We start from the raw sequence: 24,090 nt of genomic DNA, 5'->3' as shown, positions 1-24,090 counted from the left end.
ATCTAGACAATAAATCTTATTTATGATTACTTCCTTCACAATTCCCCTCGAGCCACAGAAGCCACGATGAACTGCCAACTTGTCTCGATTTAACATAAAATGACCACTGGCCTGAAGAAAGAGAAAACTATGTATGGCCAACGAAATTCACCAAATTGAGACTGATTATAATATAATATATATTAGATGCAGGTTCTAGCTGTGGTTCGGAGACTTATGGACAGATACACAATATTAAATAAAGATGCATGCTTAACTGTAGTCTGGGTCGAGCACTTGCAACTTTAAATTCCATAAAGTTTTCCATGAAAAATGAAAAAATATTAAGACGCTAAAATAAGGAATACCTGAAAATGGGGGTAAACCTGAAAAACAAACAAAAAAAAGTTAAAAAAAAAACATAAATAAAAATTGAGACTCTGCCAAAAGAGCCACTTGGTGAACCATAATTTTGAATGCTGAGAGAAACATGAGCATAAACTTTTATGACTATTGTTGTGCCCAAATGGATTTAGGAGTTTATCTTTTTTTAGATAGATAGAAACTAGGCTTAATAGGCACCCAAACCCCTAAACTTGTAACTTTTTTTCACCTGACCCATCAACTTAGGAGACAACCTCTCAACCCCTCAATTCTCTAAAAACATCACATACAGCCTCTTACACTCCTATGTTCGGTCAAAATATTGACCCGTGTGGAAAACGCGCTTGACTGCTGACCACACAAATGCCACGTGTTACGAGTTGATTGGAGTTGGGATTTTGGCATAAGAATTCTGATCGAAATCCATGTCTGGTAGTTGCTTCCCGAGCACAAATGGGCTTGCTCGCCGAGCAGGGGTGTCAATGAAAAAATTTTAATAAAAAAATGACACATGGCATTGGTGTGGTCAATAGTGAAGCACATTTTCTACACGGGTCAATATTTTGACCGAACATATGGGTGTAAGAGGTTGTATATGATGTTTTTGGAGAGTTGATGGGGTTGACAGGTTGTCCCCTAAGTTGATGGGGTCAGGTGAAAAAAAAGTTATAAGTTTAGGGGGTTGGGTTCCAATTAAGCCTAGAAACTATCATTAATGAACCTGGAGATGTACATTAGAAATAAAAGATGCAAGTGAATCTACCTAGTAATCAGAATCAGTATGAGACTATTGCCAACTCCGCTCGCTGCCCTTATAAAGGAGGAAGATGAAAGATTGGGACAGGTAAATAGGAGTTGGGATAGAAGTAGTAACAACACTTTTGTCTTTTTGGTAAAAGAAAAAGTTACACTTTGCCCTTAAAAAATAAACGCATATTGTTTTCTATAAAATTAGGTCTTTAAGATTAAGTGTCGAGTGGCCAAAGACTTTTCACGTACTTAGTGATTAATAGTATTGTTAATGAAAAAATTTAGTCCTCAATTAGAGACTAATTTATGTTTGGTTCCCAAGGTTGTAGAAAACGTTACGTGCTAGTCAGACGGACATGGACTCAAGAATTAATCGGAAATTGGTCGAAGATTAACCGGGGATTAATCGAATCTGTATTTTTTTATTTGTTAATCAAAAAATTATTATATAAATTCAATTAATATGTATTATAATATCTAAAAACAATAGTATAAAATTATTTAATATAGAAAAACATCTATATTTCGAACATATATCTCTAAAACTATGCAAACATCAACATTTCAACAACAATATCATTGAAAGAACTCAAAAGTAAATTATAATAAAGAAAAAAATAAATTCAACACAAAAAATGATTTTCTTCATCGTCACTTAGGCGGCGTCTAGGTCATCTAGGCGACGTCGACAGATCCCAAGCGGCTAAAAATCGGCAAGGAGCCAAAAAAAATGCCTAGAGGGACTAATCAGACAAAATCGGGACAGATTCTCGATTTCAAGCGGGACCTAGGCGGTCGAGATGGGCTTCGTTTTGAATAGTGTCGGTTCCTTAAATTGGCGTGTAACTCTTATTTTTCTAGTAGTTTGTTACTCGTAGCTAATATCTTTGTTGCGCCTCGAACGAGTCCTTTGGTCATCCCTTTCAACACTGGAATTTCACAATTGAGATCTAGAAAGCCATCTCTAGACTCTTTGGCAAGCATTTAAATATGTCTAATTCCATTCTTGATATGTTGATTAGTGCTACACATCATACTTCCAGTTCCCAATAAAGCGTTTTGTCGTCGGCTGCCATTGTTAGCACAATTTTGACTTTTGTGACATTTTCAAAATGAAGCTTTCTTCCACAATCATACTCTGAGAATTTTATGTTCGCTTCGATCCTTTAGTGTATGATTACGAAGTCAGATTTCATTATTTGAAGACCATTAAACAACATATTATTTCACAGTTTTTTCTGTCGGGTCATCCTCCCAAGGCGCCTTGCATCGTTGAGGCTCATTAGTCTGCCTCTCTTTCCGGATGACGTTAAATACATTGGGTTTTGCATTGTGAGGGCCCTTGTTCAGCTGCTCCGACACCAATTTTTCATAATGTTATAAGGGTTTTTTCTCATTGCGCGTTTGTCTTTTCTATTCCATAATCGTTTTCTTTCTAAACAGGGCTTAAGGGTGTTACCTTTGCTATTAAGAAAGCTTGGAGTAATGGTTGGCATCGTCTACGACTCGAAGTTCATTATGCTAGGTTGTGTCTTTTTAGGACGAAGTCCACTTCAGTTCCTTGAGATATTAATCAGGAATGGGTACACCGCTTGATCCTTTGCACGAAGAGGCAGTTTGTGGAATTCACATTTTGTGTTGCTGTTACACTCGCTAATAATGGTTTGTCGGTCTCTAACTCAGTTTGGTGATGCTCAGCCCCGGTCTTCTTCTGGTCGTGCCCTTCATCAAGGATTTATACGGCTTGGTTTAGTATATGTTTATCTGATTCCTTTTGGTAGTTGTTTCTTTTTGCCATAATACCCGTGTTTATTTTGTTGAAGTTTTCATTTCACAAAACCTTCAGTGGGGAAATTAAGATGTTTTGTGGGGAAAATTTTCCCGACAAAAGCTTGTTTCTTGTAGTGTTTTACCCGAAAAAGTATATAGAAAATTTTAATAACCCTTCGTCATAAATAGTATATATCGTACTCTTACATTTGATACTAGGATCAACAACCTGAATTTTGCTCCAACAATTAAGATAATTTACTTTCCACTAAACAAACCACTCCATTTTAAAACATATAATTATATACACTCCTTTCAAAATAATGAATAAATTATAATTTCAATATTTCAAATTTATCAACACAATTAATTTACTCAAAGCTCAAATAACAAAGTTTAACTTAATTTAATTCAATATGTAACTAACGTCATTGTTATTCAACATAAACAAGTATGATCAGTATAAATTAAACACCAAAGACTACATTACAATTGTATTTAAGTGAATTAAAAAAAAAGAATTAGCGTACATCATTAAGTTTTAGAAATTAATCCATTTAGAATATCGCCAAAAATCAAGAATTAAAAAGTTATTCTAAAAATTCTTTAGAATACTTTGTTAAAATAATAATAATAAAAAATAATAAACTTAATTTTTGATATAAAAAATAAAAATAAATAAAACAAAAGCATGTGAAAAGAAAGAATTAAATAGTTGTATTCAAAGTCAAGGTATGGGTGTGATGTATGTGTCAAAGTCTATGTATGGGTTTTGTATGGGTTTTGTATGGGTTTGTCCAAGAAATAATGTATTGGATTTTTTCAATGTTATCAGAACCGGACCGCACATCAAACCGGATTTATAAAAGGGTCACGGGTCACTTGGTCGGATCGGATGGCTCGGATTGGTCGGACCGGATGATGTAATAAATAAATAAATAATATTTATATATATAATTAATTTAAAATTATTTTTTTAAAATTATATATATCCAAAATAATAAAAATTTGATTTGTTATTGTTTTTGGTCAATTTAAAACTTAAGTATGTAATGAAATATTTTTTAAATATAAAATGGGTCTAATTATTTTTTCTCATTTTTTTTATTAAAATGGCATCTGATTAAGGTTGTTGTATTTCGTTTATTTTTAAAAAAATTGAATGAATAACCTTTGAATTTTTTGATGTATTATAAAATAAAGAATAAAGTTAGTATTTTAATAAGAGAGAAATAGTAGTTTATCGAAAAATGAAAAAGAGAGAAAAGAAGAGTAGGAGAGAGAATTGGTCATTTTGAATTATGATTTAGTTGTCCTCTGGCTTCCATTTTTTCTTTCACTTCACACATCTCTAAACCAGCTTTTCTTTCTTTCTCTCCTCTGGCTTCCATTTTTCGTTTTTTGCAGATGAAAAAATCACAAGCAGCAAATCTCCATTTCTTCATTTTCTTGCAGATCTCTTTTGGCTGATCATCATCTATGTCATGTGGAATTCCACCCCACAATTTCTGTGTCTCTCGGTTTCTGTCTACCAGATCTCTATTTTTTACTTTTTTTTTATTTAAAGTTTTTTCGGTAAATCTTCAAAAAACCGGGGTTGCATCGATTTCCGGTCCGACCTCCGGTTTCCGGTTCAACCCCGGGTCTGTCCGGTTTGTTGAAGATTCAACAAACCGGAGTACTCTGGACCGGACTCCTGGCCAGTTTCCGGTTCGATCGGTTCGACCGGCCGGTCCGGTCCGGTTTTTATAACAGTAGATTTTTTTATATAAGGAGGTCTCATTTTTTAGATGTTGATTGTCCGAAAAAATATAGTCCAAGTCCTTAGTTTTTTTTATACCATGTATTTTGTGCCTTGACTCTTTATTTTGTATTCCATAAACTAATTAGTCCGTCAAAATTATATATTTAGCCCTCGACATTTTTCAGTTTTAGTTCTTCTACTCTAACAAAGTGGTATCAGAGCCACGTTACGGGAGTTAGTCTTCCGCAAAACAGACCCTATAAAAATGTCAAACGGTCTCAAACTTCCTTATCAATACCCTCAGCTCACCAAAACTAATTATTCAAGTTGGTGTATTTGAATGAAGGCGTTACTCGGATGTCAAGATGTCTGGGACATTGTTGAAAAAGGCTACGTAGTCCCGTCCAACGAGGCAGCATTGTCACAGGCAGAAAAAGATACTTTGCAAAAAAATCGCAAAAGCGATCAAAAGCCGCTTACTCTCATCCATCAAGGTTTGGATGAATTAATGTTCGAGAAAGTAGCTGAAGCTACAACCGCCAAACAAGCGTGGGAAATCCTACGAGTTTCTCTTCAAGGGGAGGAGAAAGTTAAAAAAGTTCGTTTGCAGATGCTGAGAGGAGAATTTGAGACGATGAGGATGAAAGAGATGGAGGTCATTAGTGATTACTCATCCCGAGTAAAATCTATCATAAATCAGATGCGGCAGTATGGAGAAAAAATTGAAGAGTCCAGAATTGTTGAAAAAATTATGCGATCACTACTACCAAAATTTGATTACATAGTGGTGGCTATGGAGGAGTCCAGAGACATCAGCGAAATGTCCGTTGATGAAGTTGTAGGGTCACTACAAGCACGAGAGGAGCGGTTTGAGAAACGAAGAAAAGATTCCGCAGGACAAGTCTTAGCAACAAAGGCTGTGTTTAAAAATGGCGAAAGTAGTCATTCCGGCAGAGGACACGGAAGAGGTCGAGGAGGAAATGGTAGAGGACGAGGACGTGGCAGAAGTCAAGGCAGAAATGAAAACGGCAATAACAACAATGACAGAAGCACTCAATTCACCAGAGGCAGAGGAAGAGGCCGATGACGCGGTTAAGGAAGAGGAAACTGGAGGCCGAATGAAGGACGCGACAAGTCCAACATTCAATGTTACAATTGCTCTAAGTATGGTCACTATGCGGTGGAATGTTGGAGTCCGCCTAAGGAGGTAGAGGAGACTGCTAATAATATTCAAGATGAGGAAGTAACTGGCATAGTGTTACTTACCTACGAAGGTGAAGAAAATCACGAAAATAATATATGGTATCTTGACAATGCGGCAAGTAACCATATTTGTGGTGATAAGAAGATGTTCGTGGAGCTCTATGAATCCGTTCGCGGTAATGTTGTATTTGGAGATTCCTCTAAGGTTCCTATTACAGGCAAAGGAACCATTCTTATTCGGCTCAAAAATGGCGCTCACCAGTTTATTGATAATGTTTATTATGTTCCTAACATGAAAAGCAATATTTTGAGTTTGGGATAGTTACTCGAGAAAAATTATGAAGTTCACATGGTGGACCGGAAACTACTCCTGTTGAATGAGAAAAAGGAGCTGATTGCACGAGTACCCATGGCAAGAAACAGAATGTTCACAATTAACATTCAGACAGACGTGGCCAAATGTTTGAAAGCTTGTGTGCAAAGTCCCCCCTGGCTTTGGCATTTACGGTACGGAGATCTCAATTTTGGAGGACTGAAGCTGTTGGGACAGAAGCAGATGGTAAACGGATTGCCTCACATTGACCAGCCTCATCAACTGTGTCAAGGGTCTTGTTGGAAAACAATTCAGAACCAGTTTTCCAAAGGAGTCCATGTCAAGAGCAAAGGCGCCACTTGAGCTAGTTCACACAGACGTGTGTGGACCGATCACTCCACAGTCCTTGGGAAAAAATAAATGTTTTCTACTTTTCATTGATGATTATAGTAGAAAAACTTGGGTGTATTTTTTGAAGGAAAAAACAGAAATTTTTGAGACATTTAAAAAATTCAAAGTCCAAGTGGAGAAAGAAAGTGGTCATTTTATTAAGGCACTCGGATCAGACAGAGGTGATGAATACATGTCCATCTCTTTCAAGCAATTTTGTGAAGATCATGGAATCTGTCATTTCCTTTCAGTCCCTAGATCACCTCAGCAAAATGGCGTAGCAGAAAGAAAGAACAGAACGATGCTCAACATGGTGAGGAGCATGTTAAAAAGCAAAAATTTACCGAAGGAGTTATGGGCCGAAGCAGTGGACTGTGCTATCTACCTGTTGAACAGATCGCCAACTGTCAGTGTTTGGGATCAAACTCCACGAGAAGCATGGAGCGGAATAAAACCCAGTATTTCTCATTTGCCTCTTTTTGGCAGTGTTGCTCATGTCCATGTACCGGATGAAGAACGCAAGAAGCTAGATGATAAAAGCAAGAAATATTTGTTTGTGGGCTATTCAGAACATTCCAAAGGGTACAAAATGTTCGATCCTCAGACTCAGAAAATCATCATCAGTAGAGATGTCACCATTGATGAAGAAGCAGTTTGGGACTGGACCGGTGAAAAAGAAAACAGCTACAGTTTTTATCATTTTATGGATGAAGACAATGATCAGGAAGAACCAGCCACAGTCGCAGCCACAACACCAGCAACCAATTCGACATCAGTAAGCTCATCTAGTTCGAGTTCATCCTCGAGTAATGAAGACAGTTCAGATGAACATCTGCCCGGAAAGCCTAAAAAAATCATACCTATTAAAGATCTCTATGAAATAACAAAAAATCTCGATGATGAATTAACTCTTTATTGTCATTTTGTTAATGATGAACCAACAGATCCAGAAGAAGTAATGAAAGATGAAAAATGGAGAAAATCCATGGAAGAGGAGATTCATTCGATCGAGAAAAATAAAACATGGGAGCTGACATCACTTCCGGTCGGTCAAAAACCCATTGGAGTTAAACAGGTTTTCAAAGCAAAGAAAGATGCAAATGGTGAAATCGTCCGACATAAAGCAAGACTGGTGGCAAAAGGGTTCAGTCAACGACCCGGAATTGATTACAATGAAGTTTTTGCTCCTGTTGCCATAATGGAGAGTATCAGACTGATAATTTCTGTAGCTTCTCAACACAGGTGGAGAATCCATCAAATGGACGTGAAATCCGCATTTCTCAACGGATATCTGGAAGAGGAAATTTATATCCAGCAACCACCTGGGTATGTTGTGAAAGGTCAAGAAAACAAAGTGCTAAAATTGAAAAAGACACTTTATGGTCTTAAGCAAGTACCACGAGCCTAGAACAGTCTCATTGACAAATATTTTTAAGAAAATGGTTTTGTCAAATGCCCACATGAATATGCCCTATATGCAAAGGTGAAAAATGGAGATATGTTACTTGTTTGTTTGTATGTGGATGATCTCATTTTTACAGGGAACAATCCTAAGATGTTTGAAGAGTTCAAGAAGACAATGGCTCGTGAGTTCGAGATAACTGACATTGGTCTAATGTCATATTATCTTGGCATTGAAGTGAAGCAGAATGACGGCGGAATTTTTATTTCTCAAGGTGGTTTTGCGAAGGAGATCTTAAAGAAGTTCAAGATGGAAAATTGTAATTCTGTCAGCACGCTAGTCAAATGTGGATTCAAGTTGACAAAAGATGAAGATGGAGATAGAGTCAACCCGACATTATTCTGAAGCTTGGCCGGAAGTCTCAGATACTTGACATGTACGAGACCAGATATTCTTTATGCAGTCGGCTTAGTAAGTCGATACATGGAAGCCCCAACGGTGTCACATTGGAACGCAGCAAAAAGAATTCTCCGTTATATTAAAGGTACAACTAATTTGGGTTTACTTTATTCAAAATCTGATGATTTCAAATTAGTTGGATACAGTGATAGTGACTGGGCCGATGACAAGGATGACCGAAAAAGTACAACTGGTTTTGTATTTTTTCTGGGTGATACTGCATTCACATGGAGTTCAAAAAAGCAACTGATCGTGACGTTATCTACCTGCGAAGCTGAATATGTAGCTGCAACATCTTGTGTGTGTCATGCGATTTGGCTCCGGAAATTTCTAAAAGAATTTCAGATGAGTCAAAATGATCCAACAGAGATTTTTATTGATAATAAATCTGCACTGGCATTAGCGAAAAATCCAGTGTTTCATGATCGAAGTAAGCACATTGATACGAGGTATCATTTTATTCGGGAATGCATTGAGCAAAAGGAGGTAAAGCTGAGTACGTGAAAACTCAAGATCAAATTGCAGATATTTTCACGAAGCCGCTAAAACATGACGTGTTCAGTCAACTGAGAGCTCAATTGGGAGTCACGAAAAATTAAGTTTAATGGAGCATGTTAAAATAATAATAATACAAAATAATAAACTTAATTTTTGATATAAAAAATAACAATAAATAAAATAAATAAAACAAAAGCATGTGAAAAGAAAGAATTAAATAGTTGTATTCAAAGTCAAGGTATGGGTGTAATGTATGTGTCAAAGTCTATGTATGGGTTTTTTATGGGTTTTGTATGGGTTTGTACAAGAAATATTGTATTGGATTTTTTATATAAGGAGGTCTCATTTTTGAGATGTTGAGTGTCTGAAAAAATATAGTCAAGTCCTTATTTTTTTTTATACCATGTATTTTGTGCCTTGACTCTTTATTTTGTATTCCATAAACTAATTAGCCCGTCAAAATTATATATTTTGCCCTCGACAATTTTCAGTTTTAGTTCTTCTACTCTAACATACTTTAAAAATAATTTCAGGAATCTTCTACATTATTTTTGTACCTCGTCGGGAATACAATTGATTCGGGAGAATTCAACTTTGACATACGAAGAAACCGAGTATACCAACATAATCCCTGCAACCCTAAGAGTCCAAATCCTCATTTGAATACATATATCTTGCCGGAAAATGACAAAATCGAAGTTGATTATGCTTTCTCCAAAAAACGATGTTCATGAGTCAATATATCGGATCAACCCGAACCATTGACTTTTTTCAAAGAACTGGACGGAATTGAAAATTTGACATTAAAAACATTGATCGAAATTTATCTAGAATTGGACCGATAACCGAATTGGATTGAAATGACAGAAAATTTATCAGTTTTAAATATATATTTCTCACATTAGACTTTATTCCCTATATATATAATTTTGTCAGTGTTAAATATATATTTCTGGCATTAAACTTTTATATATATAATAAATATATTTCAAAGTTGTTCTAAAAAAAGTTTAGTTATAATGATATAACTAGACTTAATAATGCTTTATAATTTTATATATATTCACAAATCAAATATTTTATTTTTAATATATATATACCCTGTGTTAATCATACTTATGTGTAAGCAAGGTTATTCTCGTACAGTTACGCTGTTATTATATTTATTCTTTTCCCATTACCCTAACAGATGCACATTTTGGATCCATTTTGTCTCATTTAATTCCGAGGTACCCATACTCGTTAATAATAAATAAATAAATCAATTAAACAAAACATAAATATATAATAAACATGTCACCTATTTAGCAAAACATTCACAAATTTAAATACAATTGAAAATCTAAAGATTTAAAGTTATAAACCCTAAGCTCATTCCTAATTTCATATCTGGAGTATTTTGTTTTTTTTTTAAAATCACATTCCCTAAACTCTTTTATACATTGGTTCTGAATATCTGTGAAACATGTACACTCATTCTAATTCTGAAATAAGGTCTAAGTTGGTATTGTAATTCTAGTTTTGAAGGAGTCATATCAAAACGTAAGAACTTAACTATCAAAATTAAAAACATAAGTTCTAATTTTGAAAGAAGCAATAAGAACTTAACCATCAAATCATAAGTTCAATGTTCTAATTAAGAAACAATTTGGCCATTTAAGTTGACTAGTAGGAATAATTAATGGAGTTTGGGTATCAAATTGGTCCTTGAACTGGACACTTGAGATCAAATTAGTCGGAAAAGGACACGTGTCAGTATATGATTGGCAGTTATTAGACACGTGTCATTTGGACTAATTTGATATCAAGTGTCGAGTTAAAGGGTTAGATTGATGCTTAAAGTTGAATTAGGAGAAAATTGATCCTATTAGCCAAATTCAGGGACCCTTAAATCAATTCCGAGAGGACTAATTAATTCATCTCTAGCTCATTGTATATAGGCTTAATTAATTAATTCGGATCCCTATTATATATAGGCTTAGTTAATTAATATAGAATTTCTTTGGTTAATCTACCAAAAAGATAAGATGAATGATATATAATATTGGAAGCTAGGATGATAAAGAATTGGAAAGTGATTAACAAGATGAAAAAGAAATAAAAACGTGGGTGGGTATGAGACGAGAAATAAAAGTATAAAAAAATAAGTAAACGTTAAACAAGAAGAAGAAAGGGTTAATGTTGATATATAATGAATATTATCCTTAATTTTTCAGAGTAACTAGACTATAAAGTATATATTTACAGTACAGATGTTATAAAAACATGTAAATCACATTTCTGAATTTGATTAGGCTGTTGAACATCCAGATTAATTTGGATAAACATAAACTGATATAATTTTTCTAATAATGGATCCTTATCTGGTGTTGATTAAAATACTAATTTTGATACCTATATATATGTGCAAATAAGAAGGAAGATCAGAGAAAAACAAATTAAAAGCATATATCATATCATAATGGAGTGCATAGCATCAAAATGGAAGGCACTTAGCGGCATTGAAAACAATTGGAATGGTCTTTTAGACCCTATCGACGATAATCTCCGGCGGTATCTTGTTCAGTACGGTGAAAGAATTAGTGCGGTGAATGATTGTTTCAATGGCGTGGAACAATCTGATGGGTATGGACTATGCTTATTTCCTACGGAGGAACTGTTCATTCGGGCAGGACTAGAACTTGGGAATCCATTCAAATACGAAGTGAGTGACTGCTTTTATGCAAGATCAGAAGTCGAAATTGGAGATTGGGCAAAAAGACAATCTGCATTTATGGGGTATGTTGCTGTTGCAACCGATGAAGGAAAGCTTGTTTTAGGCAGGAGAGACATCCTGATATGTTGGAGGGGAACAAGGTTGCCAATTGAATGGTTAAAAAATATTAACTTTTGTCAGACTTCAGCTCCAGAGGTTTTTCCTGGTAATAATGCAAAGGTACATCAGGGTTTTCTCAATGTCTACACTGACAAAAGTGCAAATTCAGTTTACAGTAAAACCAGTGCTAGAGAACAGGTATATATTATTTGTATTTCACTTTCACTTTCACTTTCACATAAATAAATAAGACTGACTATAATATAGTATATATTGGATACAGGTTCTAGCTGTGGTTCGGAGACTTGTGGACAAATACTCAGCATTAAATGAAGATGTGAGCATAACTGTAGTAGGTCATAGTTTGGGTGGAGCACTTGCAACTCTGAATGCAATGGACATAGTTTTCAATGGATATAACAAGCCATCTGGTTCTACTTCGGTCGTATATCCAGTCACTGCTTTTGTTTATGGTTGCCCCCGCGTTGGAGACAAAACATTTCTGGAATTGTTTAATTCCCTGCCTAATCTTCATCTGTTGCGCATTCGAAATAATAAGGATATTGTTCCTGATCTTCCTCCAGATTTAATCATCACTAGATATTCAGAGGTTGGTGTACAGCTTTACATTAACACCCAAAATTCAGCAGACATAAAGACACACACCAACGTGCAGTCGCATGATCTCAACCTTCATTTCTATGGAATTGCTGCTTACCAAGGAGAAGGAAATGACTTCAAGTTGGGATTTGATTTCGATGTTGCACTAGTCAACAAATATGATGATCTCTTGAATGCTCTTTACAAGGTGCCTCCCACTTGGTGGACCTCTGTTATCAATAAAGGTTTGGTTCAGATGGAGAATGGATTTTGGAAGCTCAATGACTACATTCCTCCTCCTCCTCCTGATCTAATTCTTTCTTAATTATAAACCTATAAGCTCCAAATTTAACCCAAAAACTACACATATACCCCTAATCTATCAAATAAATATAAGTGTATGCTAGTTAAATTTGGACTCTAAATCATCAATTTCTTAAGTGTTTTTTCTTTATTTTCCTAACCCTTTTTCCTTTTAAGGTTTAGGATTGTGACTGTGTGTGTCTGTTTCTTATCTTGTAATTTATCATTGTACTATCTCCTTTAAGAATAACTCAAGTTTCTTTCTCCTATCAAAATTATTGAAAAAGTTGTTTTATGCTTACTAGAACTTATTCAACACGCTAGATTCATTACCATACTTTCTAATTAAATTTGTATTTCACTCAATTTCATTATCATTATGGTACTATTTCGCTCTGCTTTCTACTTAGCATTTCTAAACACTATACTGTGTTCTATTAAAGGTCTTTTTAATTTGTGTAAAACATGCGGTTTTTGTTTTACAAACTATGCCAATTATTGTATCAATTTATCCGCATGAATTACATATCACTTATTAGTCAGTATTCAGTTATAATCAAATAATAAAAAACATCAAAACACAGAAAATAAAAGTAGAAGATATACCCAAAACACAAGTTCCTGAAGAAAACCAAATGAGTTACAAGTACTCGTGGGTATTTCTAGGCCTTCAAATTCAAGCTCTAACCCTCCAAGGTTCGACATTGTGTTAATTTACAACAAAATATACATAATGTGACATTTAATTTTTCAACTTTTTAGGTTTGGGTCCATTTAGGTGTTGTTGTTTTTATGAGATAGAAAGTTAATGTTTAGCAAGAGAAAACTCCAAAAATAACGATTTTGAAAAATAATAAATGTGGTTCCATAGTAAATATGATACTAAACAATTTTAATTCTTGAAAAGTTTCATTTCGAGTTCGTTATCAGCCAAATTTGGTAAAGTCAACCCAAAATAAAAAAAAATGGCCAACCACATGGCTTGTTTTGTTAGGAAAAAGCTACAGGTATCCATCTGCAAAAACGTGAAACCACGTTGATTTTTTTTTTATTTTTGAATTAACCCTTAAATAAATCATACACAAGCATATATATACATATAGGCAATTAACTAGGACTAATATAAATAAGAAAATGCTACGCATGCTAGGAATTCTAATTACACATATAAAGTAATCCTATCTAGACAATAAATCTTATTTATGATTACTTCCTTCACAATTCCCCTCGAGCCACAGAAGCCACGATGAACTGCCAACTTGTCTCGATTTAACATAAAATGACCACTGGCCTGAAGAAAGAGAAAACTATGTATGGCCAACGAAATTCACCAAATTGAGACTGATTATAATATAATATATATTAGATGCAGGTTCTAGCTGTGGTTCGGAGACTTATGGACAGATACACAATATTAAATAAAGATGCATGCTTAACTGTAGTCTGGGTCGAGCACTTGCAACTTTAAATTCCATAAAGTTTTCCATGAAAAATGAAAAAATATTAAGACGCTAAAATAAGGAATAGCTGAAAATGGGGGTAAACCTGAAAAACAAACAAAAAAAAGTTAAAAAAAAAACATAAATAAAAATTGAAACTCTGCCAAAAGAGCCACTTGGTGAACCATAATTTTGAATGCTGAGAGAAACATGAGCATAAACTTTTATGACTATTGTTGTGCCCAAATGGATTTAGGAGTTTATCTTTTTTTAGATAGATAGAAACTAGGCTTAATAGGCACCCAAACCCCTAAACTTGTAACTTTTTTTCACCTGACCCATCAACTTAGGGGACAACCTCTCAACCCCTCAATTCTCTAAAAACATCACATACAGCCTCTTACACTCCTATGTTCGGTCAAAATATTGACCCGTGTGGAAAACGCGCTTGACTGCTGACCACACAAATGCCACGTGTTACGAGTTGATTGGAGTTGGGATTTTGGCATAAGAATTCTGATCGAAATCCATGTCTGGTAGTTGCTTCCCGAGCACAAATGGGCTTGCTCGCCGAGCAGGGGTGTCAATGAAAAAATTTAATAAAAAAATGACACATGGCATTGGTGTGGTCAATAGTGAAGCACATTTTCTACACGGGTCAATATTTTGACCGAACATATGGGTGTAAGAGGTTGTATATGATGTTTTTGGAGAGTTGATGGGGTTGACAGGTTGTCCCCTAAGTTGATGGGGTCAGGTGAAAAAAAAGTTATAAGTTTAGGGGGTTGGGTTCCAATTAAGCCTAGAAACTATCATTAATGAACCTGGAGATGTACATTAGAAATAAAAGATGCAAGTGAATCTACCTAGTAATCAGAATCAGTATGAGACTATTGCCAACTCCGCTCGCTGCCCTTATAAAGGAGGAAGATGAAAGATTGGGACAGGTAAATAGGAGTTGGGATAGAAGTAGTAACAACACTTTTGTCTTTTTGGTAAAAGAAAAAGTTACACTTTGCCCTTAAAAAATAAACGCATATTGTTTTCTATAAAATTAGGTCTTTAAGATTAAGTGTCGAGTGGCCAAAGACTTTTCACGTACTTAGTGATTAATAGTATTGTTAATGAAAAAATTTAGTCCTCAATTAGAGACTAATTTATGTTTGGTTCCCAAGGTTGTAGAAAACGTTACGTGCTAGTCAGACGGACATGGCCCTCAAGAATTAATCGGGAATTGGTCGAAGATTAACCGGGGATTAATCGAATCTGTATTTTTTATTTGTTAATCAAAAAATTATTATATAAATTCAATTAATATGTATTATAATATCTAAAAACAATAGTATAAAATTATTTAATATAGAAAAACATCTATATTTCGAACATATATCTCTAAAACTATGCAAACATCAACATTTCAACAACAATATCATTGAAAGAACTCAAAAGTAAATTATAATAAAGAAAAAAATAAATTCAACACAAAAAATGATTTTCTTCATCGTCACTTAGGCGGCGTCTAGGTCATCTAGGCGACGTCGACAGATCCCAAGCGGCTAAAAATCGGCAAGGAGCCAAAAAAAATGCCTAGAGGGACTAATCAGACAAAATCGGGACAGATTCTCGATTTCAAGCGGGACCTAGGCGGTCGAGATGGGCTTCGTTTTGAATAGTGTCGGTTCCTTAAATTGGCGTGTAACTCTTATTTTTCTAGTAGTTTGTTACTCGTAGCTAATATCTTTGTTGCGCCTCGAACGAGTCCTTTGGTCATCCCTTTCAGCACTGGAATTTCACAATTGAGATCTAGAAAGCCATCTCTAGACTCTTTGGCAAGCATTTAAATATGTCTAATTCCATTCTTGATATGTTGATTAGTGCTACACATCATACTTCCAGTTCCCAATAAAGCGTTTTGTCGTCGGCTGCCATTGTTAGCACAATTTTGACTTTTGTGACATTTTCAAAATGAAGCTTTCTTCCACAATCATACTCTGAGAATTTTATGTTCGCTTCGATCCCTTTAGTGTATGATTACGAAGTCAGATTTCATTATTTGAAGACCATTAAATAATCTAGCTTGAACAACATATTATTTCACAGTTTTTTCTGTCGGGTCATCCTCCCAAGGCGCCTTGCATCGTTGAGGCTCATTAGTCTGCCTCTCTTTCCGGATGACGTTAAATACATTGGGTTTTGCATTGTGAGGGCCCTTGTTCAGCTGCTCCGACACCAATTTTTCATAATGTTATAAGGGTTTTTTCTCATTGCGCGTTTGTCTTTTCTATTCCATAATCGTTTTCTTTCTAAACAGGGCTTAAGGGTGTTACCTTTGCTATTAAGAAAGCTTGGAGTAATGGTTGGCATCGTCTACGACTCGAAGTTGATTATGCTAGGTTGTGTCTTTTTAGGACGAAGTCCACTTCAGTTCCTTGAGATATTAATCAGGAATGGGTACACCGCTTGATCCTTTGCACGAAGAGGCAGTTTGTGGAATTCACATTTTGTGTTGTTGTTACACTCGCTAATAATGGTTTGTCGGTCTCTAACTCAGTTTGGTGATGCTCAGCCCCGGTCTTCTTCTGGTCGTGCCCTTCATCAAGGATTTATACGGCTTGGTTTAGTATATGTTTATCTGATTCCTTTTGGTAGTTGTTTCTTTTTGCCATAATATCCGTTTTTATTTTGTTGAAGTTTTCATTTCACAAAACCTTCAGTGGGGAAATTAAGATGTTTTGTGGGGAAAATTTTCCCGACAAAAGCTTGTTTCTTGTAGTGTTTTACCCGAAAAAGTATATAGAAAATTTTAATAACCCTTCGTCATAAATAGTATATATCGTACTCTTACATTTGATACTAGGATCAACAACCTGAATTTTGCTCCAACAATTAAGATAATTTACTTTCCACTAAACAAACCACTCCATTTTAAAACATATAATTATATACACTCCTTTCAAAATAATGAATAAATTATAATTTCAATATTTCAAATTTATCAACACAATTAATTTACTCAAAGCTCAAATAACAAAGTTTAACTTAATTTAATTCAATATGTAACTAACGTCATTGTTATTCAACATAAACAAGTATGATCAGTATAAATTAAACACCAAAGACTACATTACAATTGTATTTAAGTGAATTAAAAAAAAGAATTAGCGTACATCATTAAGTTTTAGAAATTAATCCATTTAGAATATCGCCAAAAATCAAGAATTAAAAAGTTATTCTAAAAATTCTTTAGAATACTTTGTTAAAATAATAATAATAAAAAATAATAAACTTAATTTTTGATATAAAAAATAAAAATAAATAAAACAAAAGCATGTGAAAAGAAAGAATTAAATAGTTGTATTCAAAGTCAAGGTATTGGTGTGATGTATGTGTCAAAGTCTATGTATGGGTTTTGTATGGGTTTTGTATGGGTTTGTCCAAGAAATAATGTATTGGATTTTTTCAATGTTATCAGAACCGGACCGGACATCAAACCGGATTTATAAAAGGGTCACGGGTCACTTGGTCGGATCGGATGGCTCGGAATGGTCGGACCGGATGATGTAATAAATAAATAAATAATATTTATATATATAACTAATTTAAAATTATTTTTTTAAAATTATATATATCCAAAATAATAAAAATTTGATTTGTTATTGTTTTTGGTCAATTTAAAACTTAAGTATGTAATGAAATATTTTTTAAATATAAAATGGGTCTAATTATTTTTTCTCATTTTTTTTATTAAAATGGCATCTGATTAAGGTTGTTGTATTTCGTTTATTTTTAAAAAAATTGAATGAATAACCTTTGAATTTTTTGATGTATTATAAAATAAAGAATAAAGTTAGTATTTTAATAAGAGAGAAATAGTAGTTTATCGAAAAATGAAAAAGAGAGAAAAGAAGAGTAGGAGAGAGAATTGGTCATTTTGAATTATGATTTAGTTGTCCTCTGGCTTCCATTTTTTCTTTCACTTCACACATCTCTAAACCAGCTTTTCTTTCTTTCTCTCCTCTGGCTTCCATTTTTCGTTTTTTGCAGATGAAAAAATCACAAGCAGCAGATCTCCATTTCTTCATTTTCTTGCAGATCTCTTTTGGCTGATCATCATCTATGTCATGTGGAATTCCACCCCACAATTCCTGTGTCTCTCGGTTTCTGTCTACCAGATCTCTATTTTTTACTTTTTTTTTATTTAAAGTTTTTTCGGTAAATCTTCAAAAAACCGGGGTTGCATCGATTTCCGGTCCGACCTCCGGTTTCCGGTTCAACCCCGGGTCTGTCCGGTTTGTTGAAGATTCAACAAACCGGAGTACTCTGGACCGGACTCCTGGCCAGTTTCCGGTTCGACCGGTTCGACCGGCCGGTCCGGTCCGGTTTTTATAACAGTAGATTTTTTTATATAAGGAGGTCTCATTTTTTAGATGTTGATTGTCCGAAAAAATATAGTCCAAGTCCTTAGTTTTTTTTATACCATGTATTTTGTGCCTTGACTCTTTATTTTGTATTCCATAAACTAATTAGTCCGTCAAAATTATATATTTAGCCCTCGACATTTTTCAGTTTTAGTTCTTTTACTCTAACAAAGTGGTATCAGAGCCACGTTACGGGAGTCAGTCTTCCGCAAAACAGACCCTATAAAAATGTCAAACGGTCTCAAACTTCCTTATCAATACCCTCAGCTCACCAAAACTAATTATTCAAGTTGGTGTATTTGAATGAAGGCGTTACTCGGATGTCAAGATGTCTGGGACATTGTTGAAAAAGGCTACGTAGTCCCGTCCAACGAGGCAGCATTGTCACAGGCAGAAAAAGATACTTTGCAAAAAAATCGCAAAAGCAATCAAAAGCCGCTTACTCTCATCCATCAAGGTTTGGATGAATTAATGTTCGAGAAAGTAGCTGAAGCTACAACCGCCAAACAAGCGTGGGCAATCCTACGAGTTTCTCTTCAAGGGGAGGAGAAAGTTAAAAAAGTTCGTTTGCAGATGCTGAGAGGAGAATTTGAGACGATGAGGATGAAAGAGACGGAGGTCATTAGTGATTACTCATCCCGAGTAAAATCTATCATAAATCAGATGCGGCAGTATGGAGAAAAAATTGAAGAGTCCAGAATTGTTGAAAAAATTATGCGATCACTACTACCAAAATTTGATTACATAGTGGTGGCTATGGAGGAGTCCAGAGACATCAGCGAAATGTCCGTTGATGAAGTTGTAGGGTCACTACAAGCACGAGAGGAGCGGTTTGAGAAACGAAGAAAAGATTCCGCAGGACAAGTCTGAGCAACAAAGGCTGTGTTTAAAAATGGCGAAAGTACTCATTCCGGCAGAGGACACGGAAGAGGTCGAGGAGGAAATGGTAGAGGACGAGGACGTGGCAGAAGTCAAGGCAGAAATGAAAACGGCAATAACAACAATGACAGAAGCACTCAATTCACCAGAGGCAGAGGAAGAGGCCGAGGACACGGTCAAGGAAGAGGAAACTGGAGGCCGAATGAAGGACGCGACAAGTCCAACATTCAATGTTACAATTGCTCTAAGTATGGTCACTACGCGATGGAATGTTGGAGTCCGCCTAAGGAGGTAGAGGAGACTGTCAATAATATTCAAGATGAGGAAGTAACTGGCACAGTGTTACTTACCTACGAAGGTGAAGAAAATCGCGAAAATAATATCTGGTATCTTGACAATGCGGCAAGTAACCATATGTGTGGTGACAAGGAGATGTTCGTGGAGCTCTATGAATCCGTTCGCGGTAATGTTGTATTTGGAGATTCCTCTAAGGTTCCTATTACAGGCAAAGGAACCATTCTTATTCGGCTCAAAAATGGCGCTCACCAGTTTATTGATAATGTTTATTATGTTTCTAACATGAAAAGAAATATTTTGAGTTTGGGACAGTTACTCGAGAAAAATTATGAAGTTCACATGGTGGACCGGAAACTACTCCTGTTGAATGAGAAAAAGGAGCTGATTGCACGAGTACCCATGGCGAGAAACAGAATGTTCACAATTAACATTCAGACGGACGTGGCCAAATGTTTGAAAGCTCGTGTGCAAAGTCCCCCCTGGCTTTGGCATTTACGGTACGGACATCTCAATTTTGGAGGACTGAAGCTGTTGGGACAGAAGCAGATGGTAAACGGATTGCCTCACATTGACCAGCCTCATCAACTGTGTCAAGGATGTCTTGTTGGAAAACAATTCAGAACCAGTTTTCCAAAGGAGTCCATGTCAAGAGCAAATGCGCCACTTGAGCTAGTTCACACAGACGTGTGTGGACCGATCACTCCACAGTCCCTGGGAAAAAATAAATATTTTCTACTTTTCATTGATGATTATAGTAGAAAAACCTGGGTGTATTTTTTGAAGGAAAAAACAGAAGTTTTTGAGACATTTAAAAAATTGAAAGTCCAAGTGGAGAAAGAAAGTGGTCATTCTATTAAGGAACTCAGATCAGACAGAGGTGGTGAATACATGTCCATCTCTTTCAAGCAATTTTGTGAAGATCATGGAATCCGTCATTTCCTTTCAGTCCCCAGATCACCTCGGCAAAATGGCGTAGTAGAAAGAAAGAACAGAACGGTGCTCAACATGGTGAGGAGCATGTTAAAAAGCAAAAATTTACCGAAGGAGTTATGGGCCAAAGCAGTGGACTGTGCTGTCTACCTGTTGAACAGATCGCCAACTGTCGGTGTTTGGGATCAAACTCCACAAGAAGCATGGAGCGGAATAAAACCCAGTATTTCTCATTTGCCTCTTTTTGGCAGTGTTGCTCATGTCCATGTACCGGATGAAGAACGCAAGAAGCTAGATGATAAAAGCAAGAAATATTTGTTTGTGGGCTATTCAGAACATTCCAAAGGGTACAAAATGTTGGATCCTCAGACTCAAAAAATCATCATCAGTAGAGATGTCACCATTGATGAAGAAGCAGTTTGGGACTGGACCGGTGAAAAAGAAAACAGCTACAGTTTTTATCCTTTTATGGATGAAGACAATGATCAGGAAGAACCAGCCACAGTCGCAGCCACAACACCAGCAACCAATTCGACATCAGTAAGCTCATCTAGTTCGAGTTCGTCCTCGAGTAATGAAGACAGTTCAGATAAACATCCGCCCGGAAAGCCTAAAAAATTCATACCTATTAAAGATCTCTATGATGTAACAAGAAATCTCGATGATGAATTAACACTTTATTGTCATTTTGTTAATGATGAACCAACAGATCCAGAAGAAGCAATGAAAGATGAAAAATGGAGAAAAGCCATGGAAGAGGAGATTCATTTGATCGAGAAAAATAAAACATGGGAGCTGACATCACTTCTGGTCGGTCAAAAACCCATTGGAGTTAAATGGGTTTTCAAAGCAAAGAAAGATGCAAACGGTGAAATCGTCCGACATAAAGCAAGACTGGTGGCAAAAGGGTTCAGTCAACGACCCGGAATTGACTACAATGAAGTTTTTGCTCCTGTTGCCAGAATGGAGAGTATCAGACTGATAATTTCTGTAGCTGCTCAACACGGGTGGAGAATCCATCAAATGGACGTGAAATCTGCATTTCTCAACGGATATCTGGAAGAGGAAATTTATATCCAGCAACCACCTGGGTATGTTATGAAAGGTCAAGAAAACAAAGTGCTAAAATTGAAAAAGGCACTTTATGGTCTTAAGCAAGCATCACGGGCCTGGAACAGTCGCATTGACAAATATTTTTAAGAAAATGGTTTTGTCAAATGCCCACATGAATATGCCATGTATGCAAAGGTGAAAAATGGAGATATGTTACTTGTTTTTTTGTATGTGGATGATCTCATTTTTACAGGGAACAATCCTAAGATGTTTGAAGAGTTCAAGAAGACAATGTCTCGTGAGTTCGAGATGACTGACATTGGTCTAATGTCATATTATCTTGGCATTGAAGTGAAGCAGAATGACGGCAGAATTTTTATTTCTCAAGGTGGTTTTGCGAAGGAGATCTTAAAGAAGTTCAAGATGGAAAATTGTAATTCTGTCAGCACGCTAGTCAAATGTAGAATCAAGTTGACAAAAGATGAAGGTGGAGACAGAGTCAACCCGATATTATTCCGAAGCTTGGCCGGAAGTCTCAGATACTTGACATGTACGAGACCAGATATTCTTTATGCAGTCGGCTTAGTAAGTCGATACATGGAAGCCCCAACGGTGTCACATTGGAACGCAGCAAAAAGAATTCTCCGTTATATTAAAGGTACAACTAATTTGGGTTTACTTTATTCAAAATCTGATGATTTCAAATTAGTTGGATACAGTGATAGTGACTGGGCCGATGACAAGGATGACCGAAAAAGTACAACTGGTTTTGTATTTTTTCTGGGTGATACTGCATTCACATGGAGTTCAAAAAAGCAACTGATCGTGACGTTATCTACCTGCGAAGCTGAATATGTAGCTGCAACATCTAGTGTGTGTCATGCGATTTGGCTCCGGAAATTTCTAAAAGAATTTCAGATGAGTCAAAATGATCCAACAGAGATTTTTATTGATAATAAATCTGCACTGGCATTAGCGAAAAATCCAGTGTTTCATGATCGAAGTAAGCACATTGATACGAGGTATCATTTTATTCGGGAATGCATTGAGCAAAAGGAGGTAAAGCTGAGTACGTGAAAACTCAAGATCAAATTGCAGATATTTTCACGAAGCCGCTAAAACATGACGTGTTCAGTCAACTGAGAGCTCAATTGGGAGTCACGAAAAATTAAGTTTAATGGAGCATGTTAAAATAATAATAATACAAAATAATAAACTTAATTTTTGATATAAAAAATAACAATAAATAAAATAAATAAAACAAAAGCATGTGAAAAGAAAGAATTAAATAGTTGTATTCAAAGTCAAGGTATGGGTGTAATGTATGTGTCAAAGTCTATGTATGGGTTTTTTATGGGTTTTGTATGGGTTTGTACAAGAAATATTGTATTGGATTTTTTATATAAGGAGGTCTCATTTTTGAGATGTTGAGTGTCTGAAAAAATATAGTCAAGTCCTTATTTTTTTTTATACCATGTATTTTGTGCCTTGACTCTTTATTTTGTATTCCATAAACTAATTAGCCCGTCAAAATTATATATTTAGCCCTCGACAATTTTCAGTTTTAGTTCTTCTACTCTAACATACTTTAAAAATAATTTCAGGAATCTTCTACATTGTTTTTGTACCTCGTCGGGAATACAATTGATTCGGGAGAATTCAACTTTGACATACGAAGAAACCGAGTATACCAACATAATCCCTGCAACCCTAAGAGTCCAAATCCTCATTTGAATACATATATCTTGCCGGAAAATGACAAAATCGAAGTTGATTATGCTTTCTCCAAAAAACGATGTTCATGAGTCAATATATAGGATCAACCCGAACCATTGACTTTTTTCAAAGAACTGGACGGAATTGAACATTTGACATTAAAAACATTGATAGAAATTTATCTAGAATTGGACCGATAACCGAATTGGATTGAAATGATAGAAAATTTATCAGTGTTAAATATATATTTCTCACATTAGACTTTATTCCCTATATATATAATTTTGTCAGTGTTAAATATATATTTCTGGCATTAAACTTTTATATATATAATAAATATATTTCAAAGTTGTTCTAAAAAAAGTTTAGTTATAATGATATAACCAGACTTAATAATGCTTTATAATTTTATATATATTCACAAATCAAATATTTTATTTTTAATATATATATACCCTGTGTTAATCATACTTATGTGTAAGCAAGGTTATTCTCGTACAGTTACGCTGTTATTATATTTATTCTTTTCCCATTACCCTAACAGATGCACATTTTGGATCCATTTTGTCTCATTTAATTCCGAGGTACCCATACTCGTTAATAATAAATAAATAAATCAATTAAACAAAACATAAATATATAATAAACATGTCACCTATTTAGCAAAACATTCACAAATTTAAATACAATTGAAAATCTAAAGATTTAAAGTTATAAACCCTAAGCTCATTCCTAATTTCATATCTGG

General features: G+C 35.2%; 1 protein-coding gene across 1 annotated transcript; it reads left to right on the top strand.

Annotated features, from left to right (window-relative positions):
• Positions 1–11,336: 11,336 nt before the first annotated feature.
• On the top strand, positions 11,337–12,736 carry LOC136224619 (phospholipase A1-II 1-like). The gene is made up of 2 exons (XM_066013005.1): positions 11,337–11,905; positions 11,991–12,736. The coding sequence occupies exons 1-2, from the start codon at positions 11,354–11,356 to the stop codon at positions 12,630–12,632; spliced, it is 1,194 nt and encodes a 397-aa protein (XP_065869077.1). The 5' UTR covers positions 11,337–11,353; the 3' UTR covers positions 12,633–12,736.
• The last annotated feature ends 11,354 nt before the right edge of the window (positions 12,737–24,090 follow it).

Source organism: Euphorbia lathyris, chromosome 3 (assembly GCF_963576675.1).
Source record: "Euphorbia lathyris chromosome 3, ddEupLath1.1, whole genome shotgun sequence".
NCBI lineage: Eukaryota > Viridiplantae > Streptophyta > Magnoliopsida > Malpighiales > Euphorbiaceae > Euphorbia > Euphorbia lathyris.
The sequence above is the reverse complement of the archived record's forward strand: the minus strand, read 5'-3'. Positions and strand labels throughout refer to the sequence as shown.